This window comes from Globicephala melas, chromosome 5 (assembly GCF_963455315.2).
Source record: "Globicephala melas chromosome 5, mGloMel1.2, whole genome shotgun sequence".
In the NCBI taxonomy this organism is placed as follows: domain Eukaryota; kingdom Metazoa; phylum Chordata; class Mammalia; order Artiodactyla; family Delphinidae; genus Globicephala; species Globicephala melas.
The window spans coordinates 33121070-33145956 of NC_083318.1; the positions used below are offsets into that span (position 1 = coordinate 33121070).

General features: G+C 34.8%; 1 protein-coding gene across 3 annotated transcripts in view; it reads left to right on the plus strand.

Moving 5' to 3' along the window:
* Positions 1-24887, plus strand: part of TBCK (TBC1 domain containing kinase) — a 237476-nt gene that overhangs the window by 24220 nt on the left and 188369 nt on the right. For all 3 annotated transcript variants that reach the window (XM_060299116.2, XM_030864124.3, XM_030864123.3), the window contains exons 4-5: positions 21215-21329; positions 22813-22886. In XM_060299116.2, coding sequence (XP_060155099.1) covers positions 21215-21329; positions 22813-22886 — 189 coding nt within the window. The remainder of the gene's footprint in view (positions 1-21214; positions 21330-22812; positions 22887-24887) is intronic.

Here is a 24887-nt window from a genome sequence, read left to right on the forward strand (position 1 = left end):
AAATACATCCTCAGTTGAAATTTTTAGTGAAGTAATAGATGCATGTTATTTTGATAGAAAGAGAGTGTGAGTGAGTGCACAAGAGTAAGGACTAGAGTGAGGAAGGAGACTAAATTTGGGATGGGGAATATTTGTAATAGAGATTATAAACTCATTTGAGTCCAGGCAAATAATTTGAGTGAAGTGTACTGAACTGAAACTGGGTTAAACTGGAAAGCAGGTAACACGTCAAAAAGATGCAGCTAATATTCAGCTCCAGCTCCTGTGTTGCCTTGTAAGAATGTGTCCCGGTGTTACTGTCTCTTTCAGACTTTCAAAAGAACTCAGAATCTGGATTCTTACGTGAAATCTCTGAATTTCTAAACATTTTCAAGTAGTTAAAAAGTTTTAAAAGACCATGATCCAAACAAAACAAAATAATGGGCCGAATTTGGCCAATGGGCAGCCAATTGGCAATATCTGGTCTAAGAAGTTAAGTTGTTGCTAGAGGAAGATACTCTATGCTTTGTCTGATTTAAACAGATGGGGTCATTGTGAGAAGAAGTGAAAAGTACTGGGTTTTTTAACTTCTAAGAATCATTCACTTATTTAACACATTGGAGAGAAAAGGTGAAATAACTGCATTTTCTAATTTTACTAGTGAGGTGGGAATTAAAAAATTGTTTTTGTTTTAACAGCAGAATGATCTGAGAATGATAGGGCCCATCTGTGTTGGAAATTATTTTCACCTATGATAACTTTCTACTTTAAGAAAAGCATGTGTGTAGCCTCAGTAGTCAACTATCACAGCATTTTTTTCATTTACTCATTGTTTTGCCTCCTATTAATTCCTTCAGTGAGTGAGGACACTTTAGTAAACTAACTAAGGAGGTTTGTGTTAGGAGTTGCACTGACTTTAAGGGAACACCTTGTATTTTATTCTGTGGTATTGTCTATACCCATGAAAGGCAAAAGAAGGAGGAAATAGTAATGAAAATTGAAATTAACCAGTACAGTTTCCTATTGGGAAATGTTTGAAAAGCAGAAACTTCTGAGTTGATAAATTATAAGGTGTCAACATGTAAAAGAACACAAATAAGTTCTTGAAATCAGTCTGTAAGAGGCTCAGAGGGTTTTTTTATTGTTTTATTTTTGTCTTCTTTTTAGCTATACTTTTTTTAAGTGCTTGTGGTAGCGATTACAATGTACATCCTTAATTTATCACAGTCTTCCATGATTAATATTATGCCAATTCATATATAATGTAGGAATCTTATAACAATATACTTCTGTCAGTATTTACTGTCCTCCCATCCTTTGGGTATTGTTGTCATACATTTTACAATTTATATTTACTTTATATATATTATAAATCTGACCATACATTATTTTTTTGCTTTAAACAATTTCTTTAAAGACCTTGAGAAATTAGGAAAAACAATTCTTTTGCATTTAACTACATATTTACCATTTCCTGAGCTCTTTATTCCTTTGTTTTGATCCAGGTTTCCATCTGGCCTCATTTTCCTTCAGCCTGAAAAACTTCCTTTAAAATTTCTTTTAGTGCAAGTCTGTTGTTGACAAATTCTTACAGATTTTGGTGATCTGAAAATGTCTTTATATTACCTAACTTATTTTTTTCTTGACAGTATTTAATTATAAAAATGTCAAACTTAGCAAAGTTGAAGGAATTATACAATATACCTTTATCCTACAGTTAACATTTTTGCCAACTTTTGCTTTATCATATATCTGTCCCTCCCACTACCTGCTCATTAACTCATTCTATTATTTTGATGCATTTCAAAGTCAGTTGCACATTGAGTACACTTTATCCCTAAATCTTTCAGCATGTATATCATTAAGTGTAATTTAATATGCATGCTTGTGATTTCTTTTTAGGTAAAATTTATATTCAGTGAAGTACAGAAGCCTGTGTATCATTTGATGGGTTTTGAAAAATGTATATACATCTCTGTAGCCCAAATACACATTAAGATTAGGTCTCTACCATCATCCTAGAAATTTTCCTAATGCCTTTTCCCAGTAAATCTTTGCCATTCACCCCACCCACAACTCCTAGAGGCAACTACTTTTCTGATTTTTTCACCTTAGTTTTGCTAATTCTAGTACTTTATATAATTAGAATTATACAGTATATACCCTTTTCTGTAAGGATTCTTTCACTCACCCTCATGTTTCTGAGAGTCATCTATGTGGTTTCGTATATTATAACTCATTCCTCTTTGTTGTTGAGGTGTATTACATTTTTTGAATATGCCATGGTTTATTTAGCAGTTATCTGTTTATGAACTCCTGGGATATTTCCAGGTTTTTGACTATCATAACAAGTTGCTGTGAGTGCTCTCATAAGTCTTTATCTACTTATTTATTTATTTTTGGCTGCATTGGGTCTTCGTTGCTGTGTGCAGGCTCTCTCTAGTTGCAGAGAGCAGGGGCTACTCTTCGTTGCAGTGCGTATGCTTCTCATTGCGGTGGTTTCTCTTGTTGCGGAGCACAGGCTCTAGGCACACGGGCTTCAGTAGTTATGGTACGCAGGCTCAGTAGTTGTGGCTCGCATGCTCCAGAGCACAGGCTCAGTAGTTGTGGTGCACAGGCTTAGTTGCTCCGCAGCATGTGGGATCTTCCTGGACCAGGGATTGAACCCATGTCCCCTGCATTGGCAGGCGGGTTCTTAACCACTGTGCCACCAGGGAAGTCCCTCGTAAGTCTTTCTGTGGGCAAATGTTTTCATATCTCTGTATATATATGTAGCAGTAGTAGTGATGGCTTATATATTTATAAGCATATGTGTCTGTGTATGTATATGTATAAGTATATAAGTATATGATTAATACTATTAGAAACCACCAGACCTTTTTCCAAAATGTTGTACCTTTTACATTTCCTACCAACAATGTGTGAGAGCTCTAGTTCCTCCATATCCTTGCCAGCAGTTGATGTTTTCATTCTTTGAGTCATAGTGAGTATAAGGTGGTATCTCACTGTAGATTTAATTTCCATTTCCATGATGACTCAAAATGTTGGGCACTTTCTGTGTACTAATTGGACATTCATATCGTGACATACATACCTGTTCAATTTGGGGGATCCCATTTTTAAGTGAGTTATTTGTCTTTTTATTATTGATTTATAGGCATTCTTTGTACATTCTCTATATTCTCCATATATAGACTTTGCTAGATATTTTTTGCAAGTATTTTCTGCCAGTATGGCTTGTCTATTCTTAAGGTGTACCTTGATGAATAGAAGTTATTATTTAGAATGAAGTCTAATGTACCAATTTTTCCTTTTTTGGTTATTGCTTTTTGAGAAAACTTTGCCTTCTCCCAAGTCATGAAGATATTCTCATATGTTTTCTTCTAGAAGCATTATAGTTTTAGATTTTATGGTGGATCTTTGATCTTTCTCAATTTAATATTTGTATATGGTGTTCAAGTTCAGTTTTTGCCATATGGATATCCAGTTGTTCCAGCTCTATTTGTTTAAAAGATATTTCTTTTCCCATAGGATTGCTTTAGTGTTTTTATTGAAAATTAAATGGCCATGTAATTGTAGGTCTGTTTGACCTTTATTTTGTTTCATTTATCTCTTTTACTATCCTTATGCCTGTCTTAATTACTCTAACTTTATAGTAAATCTTGAAGTCAGGAAATATAAGGTTCCCAACTTTGTTCTTTTGTTTCAAGATTGCTTTAACTATCCTTGGTTTTTTGCATTTCCAGATAAATTTTATAATAACTTTCTCAATTTCTAAAAATGTCTGTTGGTATTCTGATTGGGATTGCATTGCATCTGCGGACAAATTTGGGAACAACTAACATCTTAACAATATTGAGTCTTCCAATAAATGAACATGTTGTTTCTCTCCAAATTTTTTTTTTAATTTATTTATTTAATTTATTTTTGGCTGTATTGGGTCTTCATTCCTGTGCGTGGGCTTTCTCTAGTTTTGGCAAGTGGGGGCTACTCTTTGTTGCAGTGTGCGGGCTTCTCACTGCGGTGGCTTCTCTTGTTGCAGAGCACAGCCTCTAGGCACGGGCTTCAGTAGTTGTGGCACGCAGGCTCAGTAGTTGTGGCTTGCAGGCTCTAGAGCTCAGGCTCAGTAGTTGTGGTGTATGGGCTTAGTTGCTCCATGGCATGTGGGATCTTCCTGGACCAGGGCTTGAACCTGTGTCCCCTGCATTGGCAGGGGGATTCTTAATTACTGTGCCACCAGGGAAGCCCTCTCTCCAGATTTTTAAGTCTTCCTTATCTCAGCAATGTTTGATAGTTTACAGTGTAGAGTTCTTGTTCTTTTGTTAAATTCATTCTTAAGTATCTTATGTTTTGATATGACTATAGATAAATTTGTTTTATTTTCCAATTGTTTGTCGGCTAGTATGTAGAAATGCAAGCAGCATAGGCATGCAGTATATAAAAATACAAACATGAACTAGGTCAACAAAAATAAACATAAGACCTATAGATTGTAAGAAGAAGGAAGAGGAGAAAGGATACAAAGGGGAGGAAGAGTTGGAAACATATTTCTATTTAATGATGATATGGTTGTTTATGTGGAAAATCCTAAGGAGTCTAAAAAAGTACTGTTTGAGGGGCTTCCCTGGTGGCGCAGCGGTTGAGAGTCCGCCTGCCGATGCAGGGGACACGGGTTCGTGCCCCGGTCCGGGAAGATCCCACATGCCGCGGAGCGGCTGGGCCCGTGAGCCATGGACACTGAGCCTGCGCGTCCGGAGCCTGTGCTCCGCAACGGGAGAGGCCACAACAGTGAGAGGGCCGCGTACCACAAAAAAAACAAAAACAAAAACTACTCTTTGAATTAATAAGTGAGTTTATAGTAAGGTCACAGGAAACAAGGCCAGTATAAAAATATCAGCAATAAGTTGTTAGAATATGTTGCTTACTTAGCAGTAAATCGCCCAAACTGCTTAGCATCTAATTTTTTCTTAGGTGTATTAGATTAAATCTTCCTCTTGGAAGATCAAGTAATCCAGTGAGGTAGAAAGCGATTATTTAATGTAGTCTTTGAATAATATTAAGGCCTAGAGCAAATTCACTAGCTCATAGTCCCTAGAACTTAGATATGAAACTATTTTAGGTAGACAGGGTGCCAGAAATCACCAAACAGGGCGCTTGTGCTACAGCAAAGGTGACTTGACAATTTCTGTCTATTGGTCATCTGAGATGAGATAGTTGGAAAACTGAGATAGCCTTTGTTTTTGATGATAATAAATACTTCTTTAATGTTTTAATAAAAGATATTTTTGACTGTGATCCTATCTCTGTGTGTATATGTGTTGCAGTCATAATTGCTAGCAGGGTCAGGACTTTTCTCAGAGAGCAAGATTGGATCTGATCAATTTCTTGAACACATACTTGATTTTAGCCCCAGTGGACAGTAGAATAAAACATGGGAGAAATTGTCTTTGTTTGAAAACAGAATTGACAGTGGAAGTTGTCAAATGTCCTTTTCTATCATAGAATAAGCCCCCGTAAAATTTTTAAATTTGAGCAAGTCTGCAAGGGTAAGCTTGTCAAAATATAGCAAAACTAACCTCCAGATACCTAGAAGAGTTAACTTGTCCAAAGGCATTCTTTAAAATTATTCATCTGGATGGCACTATACTCTCCAAAACAATTTCAGTTTTGACATAATTAAAGGTTAGAAATTCTTTTAAGCAATAATTGGCCAAAATTTCTTGAAGCTATTTCTGGATGGAGGGTCACGTCATCAGTATGCAAAAGGACCTCTTTCTACAATGTCAGCAGGCAGACATCTAGTTCACCTAAAAGCTGTTCAAACTAAGGAGGGGAGGACTATCGCTGGCTCTTTGTATTTTTCTCTCAAAACAGATTTTTGCCCTGACAGAGTGGGCCATTTTTGCTTATTATAATCTTAAAATAGTATTTCCTTATAGGGTTTTTGAGTAATGTTAAAAAGCCTTGAGATAATATTTATGTTGTATAGTTTGGCACATAAGCAAATACTGTCTGTGGTGTCAAAAGCAGATGACAGGGCTTCCCTGGTGGCACAGTGGTTAAGAGGCTGCCTGCCGATGCAGGGGACACGGGTTCGTGTCCTGGTCCGGGAAGATCCCACATGCCGCGGAGCGGCTAGGCCCATGAGCCGTGGCCACTGAGCCTGCGCGTCCAGAGCCTGTGCTCTGCAACAGGAGAGGCCACAACAGTGAGAGGCCCGTGTACCGCAAAAAAAAAAAAAAGCAGATGACATATCAAAAGAATCAATCAAAAGATTTACCAACAGAAACTGACTGACTTTAATAGATGCTAATTAAGGTGATGGTCAGTGGAAAGGTAGTTATAACTTTTCCTTTACTCTTTTAAATGTTAGCCTTGAAAAATTATGTCAATAATTAATTGGCAAAAAATTTTAGGAGCTATCTAAATGAGCTTTCTCTACACTTTTTAATAGGATGTGTTACACATTACACCCTAACCCTTGGTATATACTGAGGGAATGATATATATGAGGTCTTAAATAAGTTAATGTTAGCAGCACTTTTAAGAGCTTTGGGGCATTCTTTAAGTGGAGCACTTTTAAATTTAAAACATTTAATCATATCATTCATAAACAAGAGAGATAGAGAAAAGGAAGGGACACAGTATTTTTATTGAGCACATACTATATTGTAGTTACTTTGCTATATACTTTTCATAGGTAACTTTAAGGTTATTACTCCTAGTTAGTGAGTGATCTAAGGTTTACAGAATATCAAATATCTACTAAAGTCACAGTGTAGCATAAATAGTGAACTATGCCTCTGAAAGGCCTGTTCTCACTGTAGCCTTTCTTAGAGCAACAGTACTCCAGAATCTGCCTTTATGACAGGTCCTGTTCAAACAGCACAGTCTTTTGAGAGAATGAGTTGCTTTAAATTTCCAAGTTCAATGAGTCCTATCCATTAATTATCAGACTGTCTTGATGGCTCTGTGGGGATTTCTTTGTTTCCTGGCATTTTTATCCAACTAGAAACCAGAGAACCCAGTGCTTTCACTTGCTTCACAAAGAAGCAAGCAAAACTGGTTTCTTTATGACAGAAATCTATTGGTATACTCATGGCAAAATGGTTTCTGTTGTAAGATAGTTGGGGTGGAGAAATGATCACTATATATACTGCAAAACAATATACATGGGGTTCATGAGTTCTTATTTTATTTTGGCTTCCTCAGCCACCTATTTCAATTATTTATGCAAATGCAAAGTTTAAATTAGAAATGATTTATTTATCCTAAATTATTCAGAACCTCAAAAGGGAAGGACTAGACAAAAATAATGATGATGATAGCAACAGCATAATTGCAGAATTTTGTGCAATACTTTGTGCTAAACATTGTCCTAAGCACTCTACAATGGTTATCTTATTTTTTTCTTATAGGAGCTCTATGATGTGGTTTACTAATATTACTTCCATTTGATGTGTGAGGAAAGTTAGGCTCTTAGGAAGGATCCAAGAAGTAAAGTAATTTTTCCCTGGTCATACAACTAATGAGTTGTAAGAGTTCCAGGTTCTCCCCTAATGATGGCAAAATGATCATAACTCTAACTTCATATCCTCTCAGTCTTCCAGAAAGGAGCAAGCCATTTTTATTGGATGCTGTGTAAAACCTAAGATTTTCAATCAGAACAATTATTATAGCCAGGAGAAAACAATTGACAAAGTCCCGAGTCATGTTTCCACTCCTAAAGGCAGGACAAGTGAGCTGAGGAGTACAGGAGAGAGGTGGAACCTGAAATGAAAATTGTAAGTTATCATTGGAAGAAAGGGGCATGAATACCAGGAAGGGAAACAACAAATGTCTACTGCATTTTAAAGAATAAGTAACTGCTCTAAGCCTCAGTTACTATATCACTACCTGGAGGTTAAACTCTTTCTTTTGATTTCACCATCCATGCTGTTAAACACAGAAAAGCAGTGTAGTGTAGTGGTTAAGGACATGGACTCTAAGACCAACCTGCTGGCTTTGAATCAACTCATTTCCATGAGTGTCTCTGCTTCAATTTTTTTACCTTCTAGGATAGTGGGGAGAATTAATGAAGTAATAGATGTGAATTACTTATAACAGCACTTGATATAGTACAAGTTATCTGTTTCCTATTAGTAGCAGTAGTGGTAATAGTGTTATTATAGCTACTATAGTGTACTAAATGATTATTGGATATTATTATCAATAAGCATTGCCTGTGCAACAGTTATAGCCTTTCTATGATGACCAATTATGATTAATCTACTCAAGCATCATTCCATACTTCTTCAAGTACATATATGTTTCAGATACTGGGCTAGGTGCTAGTGTGTCTGAAGATGAAAATATAAAATCCCAGCCTTTAAAGAAATTGCTAGCTAGTGAGTAGACAGAGCTGTAACAAACAATTATAAAATTGCATTTTTCGGGGGGGGGGATGTACTCACAAGAAGTATATGCAAGTTATCTTGGTAGACAGAGTACCTCACAACCAGGAGAATCCAGAAAAGTTTTTCTAAGAAAATAATGCTTGTGTTGAATCTTAAAGGATGGATAAGTATCATCTAAGTGGACCAACTAGAAGGGCAGAGAAAATAGCAAGTGCAAAAAGACATTGGTATGCAAGCATATGACTAAAGTAGAGGCAGAGGGTCTGTGGGAAGAGAAGTGGAGGAAATGAACTTGGAGAGCTAAGTGCTAAAAACATCCATCAGAAAGCAGTGAAAGTGCTCTCCCTATTTCCATTTCTATAACAGTTTTGGAGGGTAGGAGAGGGCACTCTTGTTTAAGATGATGAGTCTTAATATGTGCTATTTTGGACAGTGACTTAAGATGAAAAAGTGGTGGTCATATGAAGAATGAGAGATTTCCTATTTATGAGCTCCTCCCACATTACCTAGAAGAAAGATTCTGATTTTTCTCTGCTCTAGTCATCTCAATAAATGAAAGTGTTAGCTCTCTGCTACAAGCAGTCTGGTCATTGCATTTGACCTGTGCATGCTGTTAGTATCTAATTGTACTTCCTCTGTTCATATGTTAGTTTATTCACTAGCTAGACATTTTGTCAGCTGTCAAGTGTTGTTTGTCTTGGTGGTAGGCCATAAAACATCATTTGTTTTTTACACCATTTACCTCAGTTTCAAAGGTAGATAAGTACTTCAAAATCATCATGATAATGATGGAACATCCCCAGTTCTACCACATACGTATTAGACTAACCCCAGATCGTAATTTTCATGTTTTGTTAGTCTTCCTTATTAGTTTTTCCCCACAAATTTTTATTTGTTCTCCCATAATGACAGTTTTAAGAATGTGATACTCCTCAAAAATCTGGGACTCCGTATCGTTCTTTATTTTCTTGTGAAATTTTATGTTAAATGTGTCTACAGCTTTTCTGGTAAAATACTATACTGTGTTTAGCTGTTAAAAGTCTGAAAGAGGAAATGTCCTTCAGCATATGAATAGATAAACATTATGGCATATCCATTCAGTGAAATACAAAGAAATGAACTGGTAATACAGGTAACAACATGGATAAATCTTAAGAACGTCATGCTGGAAAAAAAAAAGCTAGACATAAAATAGTGCTGTATCATTCCATTTATTTGAAACTCTTGAAAAGACATATTTAATCTGTAGTGATAGAAAGCAGTTCAGTGTTTGCTTGGAGCCAGGGGTAGGATATGGGATTGGCTGGGAAAGGGAATAAGAGAACTTTTTTGAGGTGATGGAAAGGTTGTTTCTTGATTGAGGCAGTACAGTTTTCAAAACTCTTCTGATGGTATATTTAAAATAAATATATTTCATTGTACATAATTTGTATCTAAATAAAGATCATTTAAAGAAAGAATTACTCTGTTATAATCATGTCATTATGAAGATAAACTAGTTACCTTGATGTCATGTGTATCTTCATAGCCAACTATACTTGTTTCTATGGCTGCTGCTACAAATTGCCACAAATTGAGCAGCTTAAAACAACAGAAATTTATTATCTCACAGCTCTGAAGATCAGAAGTCAGAAGTCAAGGTGTTGGTAGGGCCTACTCCCTTTGGAGGTTCCTGGGAAGAATCCTTCCTTGACTCTTCTAGCTTTTGGTGTCAGTATTCCTTTGCTTCCTTTTGGCTTGTGGCCGCATCGCTCCAATATCTGCCTCCATCTTTACATCTCCTTCTCCTCTGTATGTCTCTCTCTTATAAGGGCACTTGACATTGGATTTGTTCCCAACTGGATAGTCCATGATGATCTCCTCATATGCAAAGACCCTTTTCCCAAATAAGGTAACATTCACAGTTTCCAGTGATTAGGATGTTGACATATTCTGGGGGAGGGGGCACCATTTAGGCTACATCAACTAACATTATTCATTAACATAATACTTTTCTGTGACTTGGTAAAAAGTAACTGTCCTCCAATTTTTAAACAGTATTCTGGGGTCATTATGGGATTCTATGGGTAAAAGCTTTTTTCACTCTCTCTTCTAAAAGCATGCTGAAATGAGTCTGATCTTTCTTGCATCATAGTGTTAAGACCTGTGACTCTAGTTGAAGGTTAGGAAAAATAGACAAAACGGATTCATTCAGGTGATCTGACTTAGGAAAAAGGAGCTATGTAGGTAAACAAAGCTCCCTAGAGTTCTACATTAGGTTTGAGAACAAAGCCCTGGCTATTAAATTGTTACCTTGACTTGTTCTACCTTCTCTGTGGATCATAGGAACCTTAGTTTTGGATTCTTTGATCAAAATATGATTACTGTATCACCTCAACTTCTGATAAATAGAATAGGAAATTTTCATCAGTCATATTTCTTATAATTTTCTTGACACAGACTAACACAGCATTGAACTGAACATTTCAGTTTGATAAATTTTGTTTGCAGCAGATGTTATATTAAGCAAGTGCATAAAATTCAGGCCCTCTCGTGTTCACTGTTATGATGAATTGCCTAAAAAATGTGAACTGTTCCACTTAAAGAATGTAAATTGGCCTCAAGTAAAAATTCTGAGCAGTAATAGTAATATGTTCATTCTTTGTTCACACAGTAATATGTAAATAAATTTAAGTTTAATTAAAAAAAAACTTAGGAATGAACTAGGGTACAGATTCAACCAAATATGAACCATCATAGTTCTGTCTTAGAGAAAAGTTATAGCTTTATGTCATCCCAAATGCTGCCAGGGCTTGGCAAGTGGAACTTATTACCCAGTGCATTTGCACTGCCAGTGTCAGTAACTCTGGTGGGAAAAAAAAAAAAAAATGGTTTTCGAGTTTTCTGTGCCAGGATAGTAAAGCTGCTTGGGAGAAGAAAAACATTGATGAGGCAGAAATATACCCAGCTCACCCTGGGATCCTCCAATTCTGCTTATCAAGTGGTGATTTTATTCTCACAGAGAAATTAGAAAATCATTCTTCAGATTTTGTTGTGTCATGGAAATAATTGAAGAGCCCAGTTTACAATCTTTGTTAATTTATGGAAATATATATACAGATGTGTTGTAACAAAATGGTATTATATTGTTTATTATAAAGACCCTAGTTTTTTTTGAGGGGGACTTGGACTTTTTGTTTCATTTTGCTTTTAAGATGATCAGCGTTCTATGTAGGGCCAATAATAGCTCATTGATCTCTGTTTAGCCCCTGTTTGGTGTTCCATTTCCCACTTTATAAAACTGCAAACTGAGGCAGGATAAAGTTGGAACACTTTCCAAGCATAGCAAATCAGTGACAGAGTTTCTGGCTTTATGTCTGAACCTCAAACCACTAGACTATGCTTTCCATATGTATTTTGATCTTATCAAATTAATTTTCTTCTGAGAAAGGAAAGGTATCTAGTATTCAGGTTGGAAAGTTAATTTCCCAATTTATTGTATCCCATTGAGAATTAGTCACATTCCAGACTTAGAGCTTTCAACTGGTTTTTTTGGAGTGAGAATTGAATTATAAAATATGCCCAGCCTCACAACTTATGGACAGATGGACTGTTTGGTGTTTTTTTTAGACATATTACAAAATAATCTTTCGGTAAGCAGTTAATCAATGCAACTTCCTTTTCAAAACATCTGAATCTGAAGCAAATTAATTTTTTAAAATAAATTTATTTATTTTTGGCTGCATTGGGTCTTTGTTGCTGTGCACGGGCTTTCTCTAGTCGCGGTGAGCAGGGGCTACTCTTCGCTGCGGTGCTTGGGCTTCTCATTGGGGTGGCTTCTTTCGTTGCGGAGCATGGGCTCTAGGCATGCGGGCTTCATAAGTTGTGGCACATGGCCTCAGTAGTTGTGGCTTGCGGGCTCTAGAGTGCAGGCCCAGTGGTTGTGGCACATGGGCTTAATTGCTCCGTGGCATGTGGGATCTTCCTGGACTAGGGCTCAAACCCGTGTCCCCTGCATTGGCAGCTGGATTCTTAACCACTGTGCCACCAGGGAAGTCCCTGAAGCAAATTAATGTTTAAACTTAGTGTGGGTGGGTATCCTTTTAGGCTCAAACATGTATGCTGGTAGCGAAATGAGTTATTTCCTTTTGCAATTCCAAAATCTTTCTTGTTTTCTTTTTCCTTTAGAAGAAAATTGCTCTGTTAAGTATTGTGATATTTTTTAAAAAGTGTCAAAATTTAGTAAGTGATAAGAGGCAAATTAAGAGCATCAAAGACATTAACTCATCACTGAAAATACCCCTCTCCAAATTCTGAAAGTATAAACCAGTGAATCATTAAAAGTTCTACACTAGTTTATTTCTTTTGCCTTGAAATTATAGGACAGTTTAGGTTAAAGATAACACAGGGTTATACAGTTGTTTTATTATCTGAACATTAATCACTAGTATTTTATTTTTCCTTTCCATTTCTTAAATCACACAGTAGCTAACTATATTTCATCTGTGTTTCCTCGTTTCTTAACATTTTACCTCAGGCTAATACCAAGTAAAGAAAGTTTTAGACCAAAAGGAAAATTTCTGTGAGAATGATCAGGTTTTATAAGGTGAACGAACATCTTGAACTCATAGAATCCAGAAATGTGTTTCCTCCTTTGGTTTGCTGACTGTATGGGTATTTTGGCTTATGGAATGGCCCTTAAATATCATGGGATTATGAGGAAATAGCATGTGTGGCTTTAGTTACCACCTATCTATGAATGACTTCCAAAGCTGTCTCCGCAATCCTGACCTCTCATTCTCTTTCTTGGTCTCTATTTCTTGCAATCTGAATAACATCTCTTCTTGGAAACTTTGCAGATACTGAAAAGAACTGATGGTTTGAGGCTGATAGGAATTTCTCCTCATTTTAATTTATTTTTCAACATTTTTATTGGGGTATAATTAATATACAAGAAAACTGCAAGTATTTAATATATACATTTGGTGAGTTTGGACATAAGCAGGGTACCCATGAAACCATCACCACAATCAAGGTACATAATAGACATATCCATCACCTCCAAAAGTTTCCTTGAGTCCTATTTATTTGTGTGTGATCTCACTTAAGGTGAGATCTACCCTCTTAACAAATTTTTAAGAGTTCAATACAGTATTGTTAACTGTAGGCACAATGTTGTACAACAGGTCTCTAGAACTTAATGATCTTGCATAACTGAAACTTTACACCAATTGAACAGCTCCCATTTTCTTGTCTCCCTAGCTCCTGGTAACTGCTGTTCTTCTCTGCTTCCATAAGTTTGACTATTTTAGATACCTCATATAAGTGGAATCATGCAGTACTTGTCCTTCTGTGTCTGGCTTATTTCACTTAGCATAATGTCCTCCAGGTTCATCCATATTGTTGTCACAAATGGCAGGATTTTCTTTCTTTCTTTCTTTCTTTCTTTCTTTCTTTCTTTTTTTTTTTTTTTTTTTTTGCGGTACGTGGGCCTCTCACTGCTGTGGCCTCTCCCGTTGCGGAGCACAGGCTCCGGACGCGCAGGCTCAGCGGCCATGGCTCACGGGCCCAGCCACTCCACGGCATGTGGAATCTTTCCAGACTGGGGCACAAACCCATGTCCCCTGCATCGGCAGGCGGACTCTCAACCACTGCGCCACCAGGGAAGCCCCTTTCTTTTTTTAAGACTGAATAATATTCTATTGTATGTATATACCACATTTTCTTTAACCATCTATTGATGGACATTTGGGTTGTATGAGAGAATCTTTATGGTATGTTTTAAATCTGACAGAATTAGTCCCCCTCATTGATTTTTTTCCCCAGTGTTTTCTTGTATATTTTTGTATATTTATTCTTACCATACACACACAAAAAGGGGCACAAGGAAACTTCTGAAGGTGATGGATATGTCTGTTACCTTGATTGTGGTGATGGTTTCATGAGCGTATGCATATGTCCAAACCCATCAAATATGTTAAATATGTGCAGTTTTTTGTATATCAATTATACTTCAATAAACCTGTTTTTAAAAAATAATAAAAACTCTGAAATACATAAAAGTAGACTTGAACAAATAGAAACACATCCTTTTTTTTGGATAGAATAACTCAAATTCGTAAAGATGTTAAGCCTCCCCTAATATATGCAGATTTAATGTGAACTCAACTCAAATACGAAATACTAACAAGTATTTTTTTTCTGAGCTAGAAAAATTGTAGGAATCTATCTTAACAACTTAGTCTAATTCGCAGTTTTAGCCAGATATTAACAAGATTATCATATTACCCACCATACAGTGGCTCATTATTCTTTCAGTAAATAAAAGACTAGAAGGAGAGGTGTATTTTCAGCAAACTAGTACTTTCTTTTTTGGATAGCCATTGTGTGAACTTAAGCAATTTATGTTTTCTTGACTCACTGAAGAATTATACACTCTCTTATAAATGAAGTTAACACCATTGATCTAGTCTAATATAGTCTAGTCTAATACACTTTTTTTGAGCTGTTATTTCCTTAGCGGTGATGAACTTAATCTTGTTATCTCCACCCTCTTGCACCATCATGGGTGTGGTTATATACATTTATTGAACACCTATTATTTGATACCCATTTATTGAGCACCTACCTTATAGGCACTATGGTAGGCATAGGGATTCCAAGTTGAATAAGCTTCAAGGTATTCAAGCTACCACTGCCTCAAGGTACAGTGAGAGAGACAAACCTATACAGAAATTATTACCATAGAATTAATAAACCTTGTAACTATGTACTGTCAGAAAATAGAGACGTACAATTCTATCAGGGGTAGAGCCATTTGATGAGAAGCCATTAAGGATCCTGGCAAAAAAATATATATATATATGTATATGTGTGTGTGTATATATATATATATATATATATAAAAATGACAGAATAGATCTAGAATAAAGAAGGATGTCAAAAAAAAAAGGACTGGTTGAGATAACAGGGGTCTCAAGGTCTTTAATGAGTTTAGAGAGCAGGTCCTCAGAAATAGGGAACAGAGAAGTATAGGAGATTGTAGTTGAAAATCAAGATGTTTTGAGTAAGTAGCAGTTGAGCAATGTCTCATGACAAACTGTCTGTATTTCAGGATATTGGCTGGAGTTTGATGAAAATCTGTGGCTATGAACCTGGGAAGCTAACTAATCCTTATAGATATTAAACGCATGATCTTGGCCTCAGTATGTTTTAACCAACTAAGCTAAACAGCTGCAGATAATTTACAGATGATTGAATCAGAAGCACACAGTGTAAATTTCCTTTGAAATACATCTGGAAAGGGCTAAACAAAACATACTTGGTATTGTACTAAATTAATAGATTTGAAATTCATTAAGCCATATTTAATATCCAAATACAGCCAAGTTGAGTCATGCCTAGAAATTATCGACATTTGTTCTTGGTGGTGGTGATGGTAGTCATGTTTTTTTCTCTTTTAGTTATTAATCTTATTACTTTCCAAGATTTATGATTTTTGTAGGTCTGCTTTGTTCTCACCAATGTAATAAATAAATTTTCATGTTTTCTTTTATTCTCAAGACAGAGAAAAAAGATGATTATCATCTCCTAACTTAATTATTGAATTATAATTGTATCAAAATTCTATTGAATTCAACTGTATTAAAATTGTCAGTTTATAAATCTGTGTTTTCTTTTTTTTTTTCAAAATTCAAGAATTTTTTAATAACCCAAATGCTTTTCTCAAAAATAAAATATATGTTAACTCACTAGAGAAGAAACACAAATATGAACTCAGGAATGGATAAATTACGGAATCCAAAGTGACTATTAATACCAGATAATCACAGTGTTTTATACCAAAAAAAAGTGTCAAATGCAGTTACCCAAATGAATTAAATGCTACAAGTTGTTGCAAATGGGTATATATATTTTTAACATCTTTATTGGAGTATAATTGCTTTACAATGGTTTGTTAGTTTCTGCTTTACAACAAAATGAATCAGTTATATATATACATATATTCCCATATCTCTTCCCTCTACAACTATGCTGTAGGCTTTTTAATTGTGGAAATCAATTTTTCTTCCATGAAACCTAAAAATGCAGAGGCCTAAAACATAGTACCAAGCAGTTAAAAACAAAAAAGTATACAAAATTCCACAAATACTGATTTCTTTTTCCCGTTATAGAAAATAGCATTAGCTTTTTCTTCTCCTTTACACCTATATTTTACCTTTTGGGAAGTCTGAGATCTTCTGCCAGAGTTCAGTAGGTGTTCTGTAGGAGTTGTTCCACGTGTAGATGTATTTCTGATTTATCTGTGTGGAGGAAGGTGATCTCTGCGTCTTACTCTTCCGCCATCTTCCCCCTCTCCTATACCTATATTTTAAAATAAATTTAAAAATTAAATCCCAAGAGCACAAATGGGCAGAAAAGCAAATCTGATTTCCTGTCTGATTTAAACTGAAGAATACTGAGTTCATTAACTGTAATTCATATATAATCTCAAGTAATAGCTAAGAAAAGATGTGTCATGAGCTCAGCTTTATACGTTCATATTTTTAAAAATTTTTTCAATGTAAATTCTCATCAGCTCAATAATAGCATGAATGTACTTTTTGACATGCAAGTGTTTTCCAATTATATCTTAAAATCAGCTAACAGAAGCAGGTCGAGAAAGTAGAAGATGCAGTCTTCTGTTTTCAGCTGTTTCAGAACTGGTTTAATGAAAAAGTCACTTTAAAGATTTGGTTTTAATTTCATGAGAAAGACATCTGTATTGAAATAGTGTGCAGCTGAGGTCCTCTAGTGTCGCAGTTGAATATGGCATCAACTTTTAAGATTTTGTGAAGTGTGTGTGTGTGTGTGTGTGTGTGTGTGTGTGTGTGTGAGAGAGAGAGAGAGAGAGAGAGAGAGAGAGAGAGAGAGAGAGAAAGAGAGAGAGAAAGAGTGAGAGAGACAGAGACAGAGACAGAAACAGAGATACAGAGAGAAGAACAAGGACAAGAGAGATTACTACCTTAAAGTTGACTCAGCAAGTGACCTCAGAAAACTAGGTTCTTATGTTTTATTTGTTAATCAATCTTAATGAAAGGTTTTCTTTGTTTTTAAGAGGGGAGGGGTTTGCATTCTTTCATGTGCATATAGTTTTCAATGTAATTGTAGTTGTTTTAAAGTTTGGAATCTTTTCCTTTACATAGTTGGTTTATTTTTTTGCAGATGTTAATGAAAACTATTAATTCTTAATTGTTCTCATCTCATTTGCTTAATACTGGCTGTTGTGACACTTTAATATGGGAGAAACTATTTGATAAAGTAGAATAGTTTATAGATCAGTTTAATAAGAATTCTTTATAAATAGTAACTTTTGTTTTGTTTTGTTTTTTATATATACTTCATGGGGAATATCAACTTATTGCTTTATTTTAAAATATGGCTGACAATCAGGAAGTACCAGATATATGAGGGAAGAAATAGTTTGAGAGAGTCAAGGGAGGAAAAAAAAATTTAAAAAACTTACCCCAGAGGAAATGAAGATAACATACTTTTTTCCCCCCCCAAATTAAAAGAATTCTAATAACTATCCTCAGAGAGACTCAAAAGAATAATGTATCCATAGCCAAAGAACAGGATGTATTGAAACGGAACAACTGGAGACCAGAAGAGAGATCTTGGAAATTAAATAATAGGCCATGCTCATAGGAGTATAAGTCTAAGAATAAAGTATAAAAGAATCCTGAAAGCTTCCACAGAGGAATAGCATGGTATCTACATGCTATGAAAAATTTTCTCATGACTATATTCTAGCTAAATAAAAAGGAAACACAAAAAGAATCATATGAGGTATAAAAAATGATAGTAGCTGATGATAAAATTCATGAATACAGTTATAATTATAAAATTATAGTATCCATTAAATCCTGATGACTGAGATATTTTCTCTGGAGAGCTAGGGGTTAAGTGGCTTAGGTTTTTATTTCTTTCTCTGCTTAGTTCCATGGTAAATTTTTACTATACATAGTGCAGCAGTGTACCAAAACACTTCCCATCTGTCTCAGAGTAAAAGCCAAGGCCTAAATGGCCTCACATGATCTAGCCCTCTGACTTGCTACCTCTCTGCCCTCATCTCCTCCCAGTTTCACCTTTTGCTCATTCTACTGCATACACAGTAGCTTCATTGTGTTTTTTGGTGGTTTTTTTAAAATTTGTTTTTCTTTTTTGAACTGCTGTGTATTCTTCCAGTTAAGACTTGCTTACTGTGCCCTCTGCCTGAATTACACATTTCCCAGGGAGCTGCATGTCTTTTTCATTTCCTTTAGATTTCGGCACAAATGTCACCTCAGTGAAGCCTTCCTTGATCACACTGTATATATAAAATAGCAACCCACATTCTGTCTTCTCTTCTCTACTTTTTCTCCTTAGCACTTAATCGCTATATATCATGTTATATATTTACTTGTTTATCTGTTTAGTCTTCAAGAAAGGAGCAAAGGCATCTTTCATCTGTCTTATAAAATTTGATAATGTAAAATAATATAAACAATAAAAAAAAAAGAGACTTCCTTGGTGGCACAGTAGTTAAGAATCCACCTGCCAATGCAGGGGACACAGGTTCCAGCCCTGGTCCAGGAAGATGCCACATGCCGCGGAGCAACTAAGCCCATGCACCACAACTACTGAGCCTGCGCTCTAGAGCCCATGAGCCACAACTACTGAGCCTGCATGCCATAACTACTGAAGCCCGTGCGCCTAGAGCCTGTGCTCTGCAACAAGAGAAGCCACTGCAATGAGAAGCCTGCACACTGCAACGAAGAGTAGCCCCCACTCACCACAACTAGAGAAAGCCCGCGCACAGCAACGAAGACCCAACACAGCCAAAAATAAGTAAATAAACTAATTAATTTAAAAAATCAGGAGTTAGAAAAGGAAAATGGAGAAGTATGTTAATTATATCGTCTTGCATAGTGAAGAGTTAATTATAATTACGTAAAAGTCTAACCACCAGAAGAGTTGAAAACACAAACTGCTAGAGATGGTTACTTCTGGAAAGTCAGACAAGGATGAGAAGAGAGAGAGATTTTAACTTTTCATCTCTTGTTCTTTCTTATGGTTTTAATTTAGAGGAGGGAGTCATAGTGAAATTATTCTTTTTTTAAATTGTATTTGGCCTTCTTTTTATGTCAAGTTTATTGCGATTAATTTACATACCTTACAATTTACCCTTTTTAGCGTGCAGTTAAATCAGTTTGGCCAACTCAGTCCTATAACCATCATCAAAATTAGAAATAGAACAATTCCATCATGTAAAATTTTCTCATACTCCTTTGTATCAACCCATTCCCTCCACCCAAGCCCATGACAATCAGTGATCTTTTAACTTAACATTTTTTATTTAATGTGGGTTCCTTGTAACCTGAATATAATCAAGTCTGAATTGGTGACTTTGGAGCAGTTACATATAATGTAATGGTTGATATATCTGAATTAAAATCTGTTAATTGGGCTTCCCTGGTGGCGCAGTGGTTGAGAGTCCGCCTGCCGATGCAGGGGATGCGGGTTCATGCCCTGGTCCGGGAGGATCCCACATGGCGCGGAGTGGCTGGGCCCGTGAGCCATGGCTGCTGAGCCTGCACGTCCGGAGCCTGTGCTCCGCAGTGGGAGAGGCCACAACAGTGAGAGGCCCGCGTACCGCAAAAAAAAAAAGAAAAAAAAAATCTGTTAATTGTTTTCTAATTGTTCCATTTGTTCTTTGTTCTTTTTTCCTTTTATTTGCCCTGCTTTTAGGTTGACTTTTTTTATATATAATTTCATTGTATCTCTATTATTAGCTTGTTGTTTATACCTTTTAAAAAATTAATTTAGTTGTTACCCTCATATTTATTTAGTTTTTTAAAGTCTGATTTAAAGTGTAAAAAAAAAAAAGGGGGGAAGAAAAGAGATCTGTACCCAAATGTTAATATTAGTGGTTTGAGGATTGGGTTTGAATTATTCTCCCCTACTTTTCTGTATATTCTTCCTAACTTCCTATATGAATGATGTTTTATTTAAAAAAAAAAAAAAGGAGAGAGAGAGGGGGAGAGGAAGAGAGAGAGCAAGACAAAGAAACTGGGCATCCCTGTGGAAGTTGGCTTAAGAGAGAATAGGATAAGAAAGAAATGTTTGATAAATTACTGGAGGTTGCTTTGTGGATTGATCTGGAAAGTAAGCTCAGGTCTATCTGCTATAAAATATATTATAGCTATTTTTCAGGGACATAGGTGTTTTGTCTTGAGCAAGATAGGTGGTTTTCATTGACTTAGTTCTGCCATATATCTGCAAGTGTCCTGATAATTTGGCAAAGTCCAACCTGCTGAAGGTCAAGGTCATTTGTATACCACCAATATTAAACTACCTTCATGGAAGAATTATACTTCAATTAGAGTAGCCTTTAGAAAACTACGTTCTTTGTCAGATCAATTCTGTTGTAAGTGGAAAATCAAAAATATGTCGAAGTAAATAGTTTAGAAAATGTGTAGAGTCTATTTTCTCTGAATAGAGGAGGTACAATGAAAATACAGCTCTTTGGGGAATCCCCTGGTGGTTCCAGTGGTTAGGACTCTGCACTTTCACTGCTGAAAGTCTGGATTCAATCCCTGGTCAGGGAACTAAAATCTCACAAGGCACATGGCCAAAAAAAAAAAAAAATATATATATATATATATATATACACACACACACACACACACACACATATATATACACACACATATATATACACACACATATATATATATATCTTTGAATTTTATCAGTGAACCTCATTTTATTTCTTAAAACAAGTTCTGTATCTGCTTTGTAATTGACCTGTTGATCTGTGACTCTTGTTTTCTTTGTAGATATTCAAAGGTTTTGTGCATAGCATTTGAGATACTTCAGGGCTTGCAGTATATGAACAAACATGGTATAGTACACCGGGCACTGTCTCCTCATAATATCCTTTTGGATCGAAAGGTAATCATCAAATAGTATATTAAATATTTGCTTTTTATTTCACATTGGAAGCTACTGAAATCAGGCCCACTTAGTGAATCAGAGGGACTGTAGAATTAGAATATGTCTTAAGCGTATTCATAATGAAAAGATTATATGAATGTAATGTATTTGTGGTTGTTTAAAAATAAAGTATCTCTAAATTATATGAATCCGTGTGTCTTTCACATTCATTATTCTTTTTTCCCCAGACCCATTTTCTAACTTGTTTTGTTTTTCCTTCCATTCATTTTCTAAAAGATACATACACATTGTGTCTTCCCAATCCACTCCTTCTCTGAATTTGCTTTCATCTTAAGAAAGATTCTCTGACTATTTACATAGAATATTTTTCTCATAGCACAACTGAATTGTGTTTTCTCCACTTTATTCTTCTTTCCTACTTCCTCTTTTCACTTTATTCCTCATTTATTTTCTTTGTTTACCAGCTGTTCATTACCTAGCTTCTTTTTTTAATTGGAGTACTGATTCTCTACTTGGAAATCTTATGGGGGATTTCTAAGAAGCTAGTCAACCTCTAAGAGAATTATGGGTAGCAAGGTGGTATTTTTTCAGGAATAATCATAATTTCATTCTTTTTCATAAGCATATAAAATAGTTTTGAGGAAACATTTTCTGGGGAATTATCTTTTGTATTAGTAGGATTATTCTTTTTCTCTGCCTTTCTTCCAGACTTTCAGTATATATACCCTATGATATTAAAAATAAAGATAAATGGTGCTCATTAATTTCATACTTATGGTAGTAGAGTATCTAACTGTCTGAATTGTTTTAAAATATAAATGTTTTGTAATTCTGGGAAATAGAGTTCTTGAGAAAAAGAAAACAACTTTTAAATTGACTATGGTTTTATAAAGTCTTAAACATCTAAAGGGGGAAAACCTTAAGGGACTTCTAAATTTGTTTTGCCTTTTAAGAATCTTGCTTTTGTGATCATTATGCTTATTCTCAAACAGTATAAAAAATTGTTGGGAATCAAGCAGATTCACTAATATCTTGATTTGTGAACTGACCTTTCCAAGTTAAAAATGTCCATGTCAAGTTTAAATTATAACATTGTGAGTGGACTTGCAACTCCTTGAAAAAATTTTCTTTTGTGAAAATTACCACAATATATTCTAATTGAGGATTCAAGACAAGTAAGAACATTTTTGCTATTTAGAGAAGCCCAGAAAATAATAAGCAGCAAAAATTTTTAAATGTTGTCATTTTGATATATAAAATATGTATGTGTGTATATATATGTTTGTAATGAATATAAAGCAGACTTCAAACACTGACAAATAGTTTTTAATAAAATTATGGCAAATTAAAATATAATATTCTCTTAATGTATCTGACTATATGATAGTGTCCTTACTTATAAAATGTATAATCATAATTTTCCCTGTCAGTGATATTAAAATATTTTATAATGATTTTTTTTCTTCCTTTATTATTATAGGGACATGTTAAATTGGCTAAATTTGGACTTTATCACATGACAGCATATGGTGATGATGTTGATTTCCCAATTGGGTAAGAATTTTTTTTTTCTGAGTTCCGGCTTAAACTTTCTAATCTTTAATGAAGTGTGTATTTTGTTAATTTATTATTTTTGGCATAAAACTACCTTTTTAAAATTAAAAATATCTTAATTTTCCAAATACTTCTAAGAGTAGACAATGAGTTTTTCCCAGCATACAAAAGGTCCCTGATGTTGATCTTTCATTGAATTGGTAGTGAGGCTAGCAGATTATTGACTTTCTTCACCTTATAATGCTTACTAAAATTAATTTTATTTCATTCAGAATTAGGTAAATTTAAGGCAAGAAGGCTGACAAGATTCTCACTTAATGATAATGTATGTTCCTCAAAAGACAGAAAAATCACTCTCATATTATCTTCTAATATTTCTAAGTTTAATTCCCTGTTCTTTAAGATGTAGTTGTACATTAAGCTTCAAGTCGAGTCACTGTAGCTGTCAGAGGTAATGGGGTGGATTCTCTAACTGAAAGTCTGTGTATAAGTTTGGAGAGGTTCTGATATGGAATTCCAGATTTATGTTAGCCTCCAAAAAAGGAATGAAAGTTTATTTCATCCTGGACTCAATTGAATGCTTTGATATAGATGTCTGTATTATATTTATTGTTTGGTTGCTTTTTAAACATGTTAATAATATAATTCTTTTATAAGTGTTTAATTTTAGATACATAGAAGTTACAAAATAGTACAAAAATTTCCTGTATAGCCTTAACTCAGACTCCCCAAATGTTAACATTTCACTACATTTTTTTCTCTTTCTTTTATCTTACACATATATATGTATTTGTGTATAATATATTTTTTCTGAATTATTTAAGAATTATTAGTGTATATAATGGCCACTTACCCCTCAATACTTCAGTTTGTATTTCCTAAAGTAAGGAATTTTCTTACATAACCACAAAACAATTATCAAAATCAGCAAATTAAAATGATATAATACAATTTTCTAGAGACCTTAAGCATATTTCTTAATTGCTGTGAGATTCTGTTTAATAGTATCGATTTGTGTTTTGCTCTTTGGGCTCCCTAAAGTCAGTTCTGTCACTCCATTATTGGGAATTATGGTTTGGAGTCATGGAGTATGTTTCTGCAGGAAAACATTGCCTAAAAACTTAACTAGATGTTTTTAAAAAAAGATCTCATTTATAAATTACCTTTTATCTTTGTAAGTTAGCTTATAGTTTTGTCACTTAAAATTTTCATTAGCTTGGCCATAGCTATAATCTTAAAATAAATTGTTTAGTCATTCCTTCCTTTATTTATTAAGAAAATATTTATCAAATACATTTTCTTATGGCTGCTGGATATACAAACATGGATAAGATAGGTTCCCATTCTTCAAGAAGCTCATTATTTAATGGGAAATTTTCTGTTTTGATGGCCTACTTATTAATGTGCATAAATTCATAGTCTTATAGTTTTACATACCAAAACTTGTGGTTGTAGGCAACAAACAATTGTTTTCACAAGCACAAAAACAATATTTTATAAAAATAGCCTATGCTCTATTTGTTTTAAAAAAAACCTTTTGAAATAATAAAATTCAGTTCATAATAAAGCTCTGGTATCTTCATCATATGTAATAATTGCCTTTTAAAATAGCTTTTAGGCAGCTGTAGTTAATGTGCTTCTTCATTTTGTCTAAATTTGTATGAGAGAGAACTCCAAAAACCATACAAACAAAAATTAATTTTTTGCCTTTTACTTAAACGTTCTTTAGGTTATAGTGATGAATAGAAGAAAGGAAGTGATTTTTCTTAAAGCACATCAAGGATTTTGAAGAGTTGTGTTTGAATTGAAAATGCTTGGATAGAATTGGTCTCATGTGCCATTTGGTTTGGCTTACTTTGAAGTCTTTGACCCAAAAGGTCTGACCAGAAAGTATCAAAGAGCAAAATGTGAAACATTAGCCAGGAAAAATAAAGTGATCAAACAGCTAAGTCATGAAAGAAAATATTTACACCAGAAGAAGCTTGCAGTTGATTCAAAAGA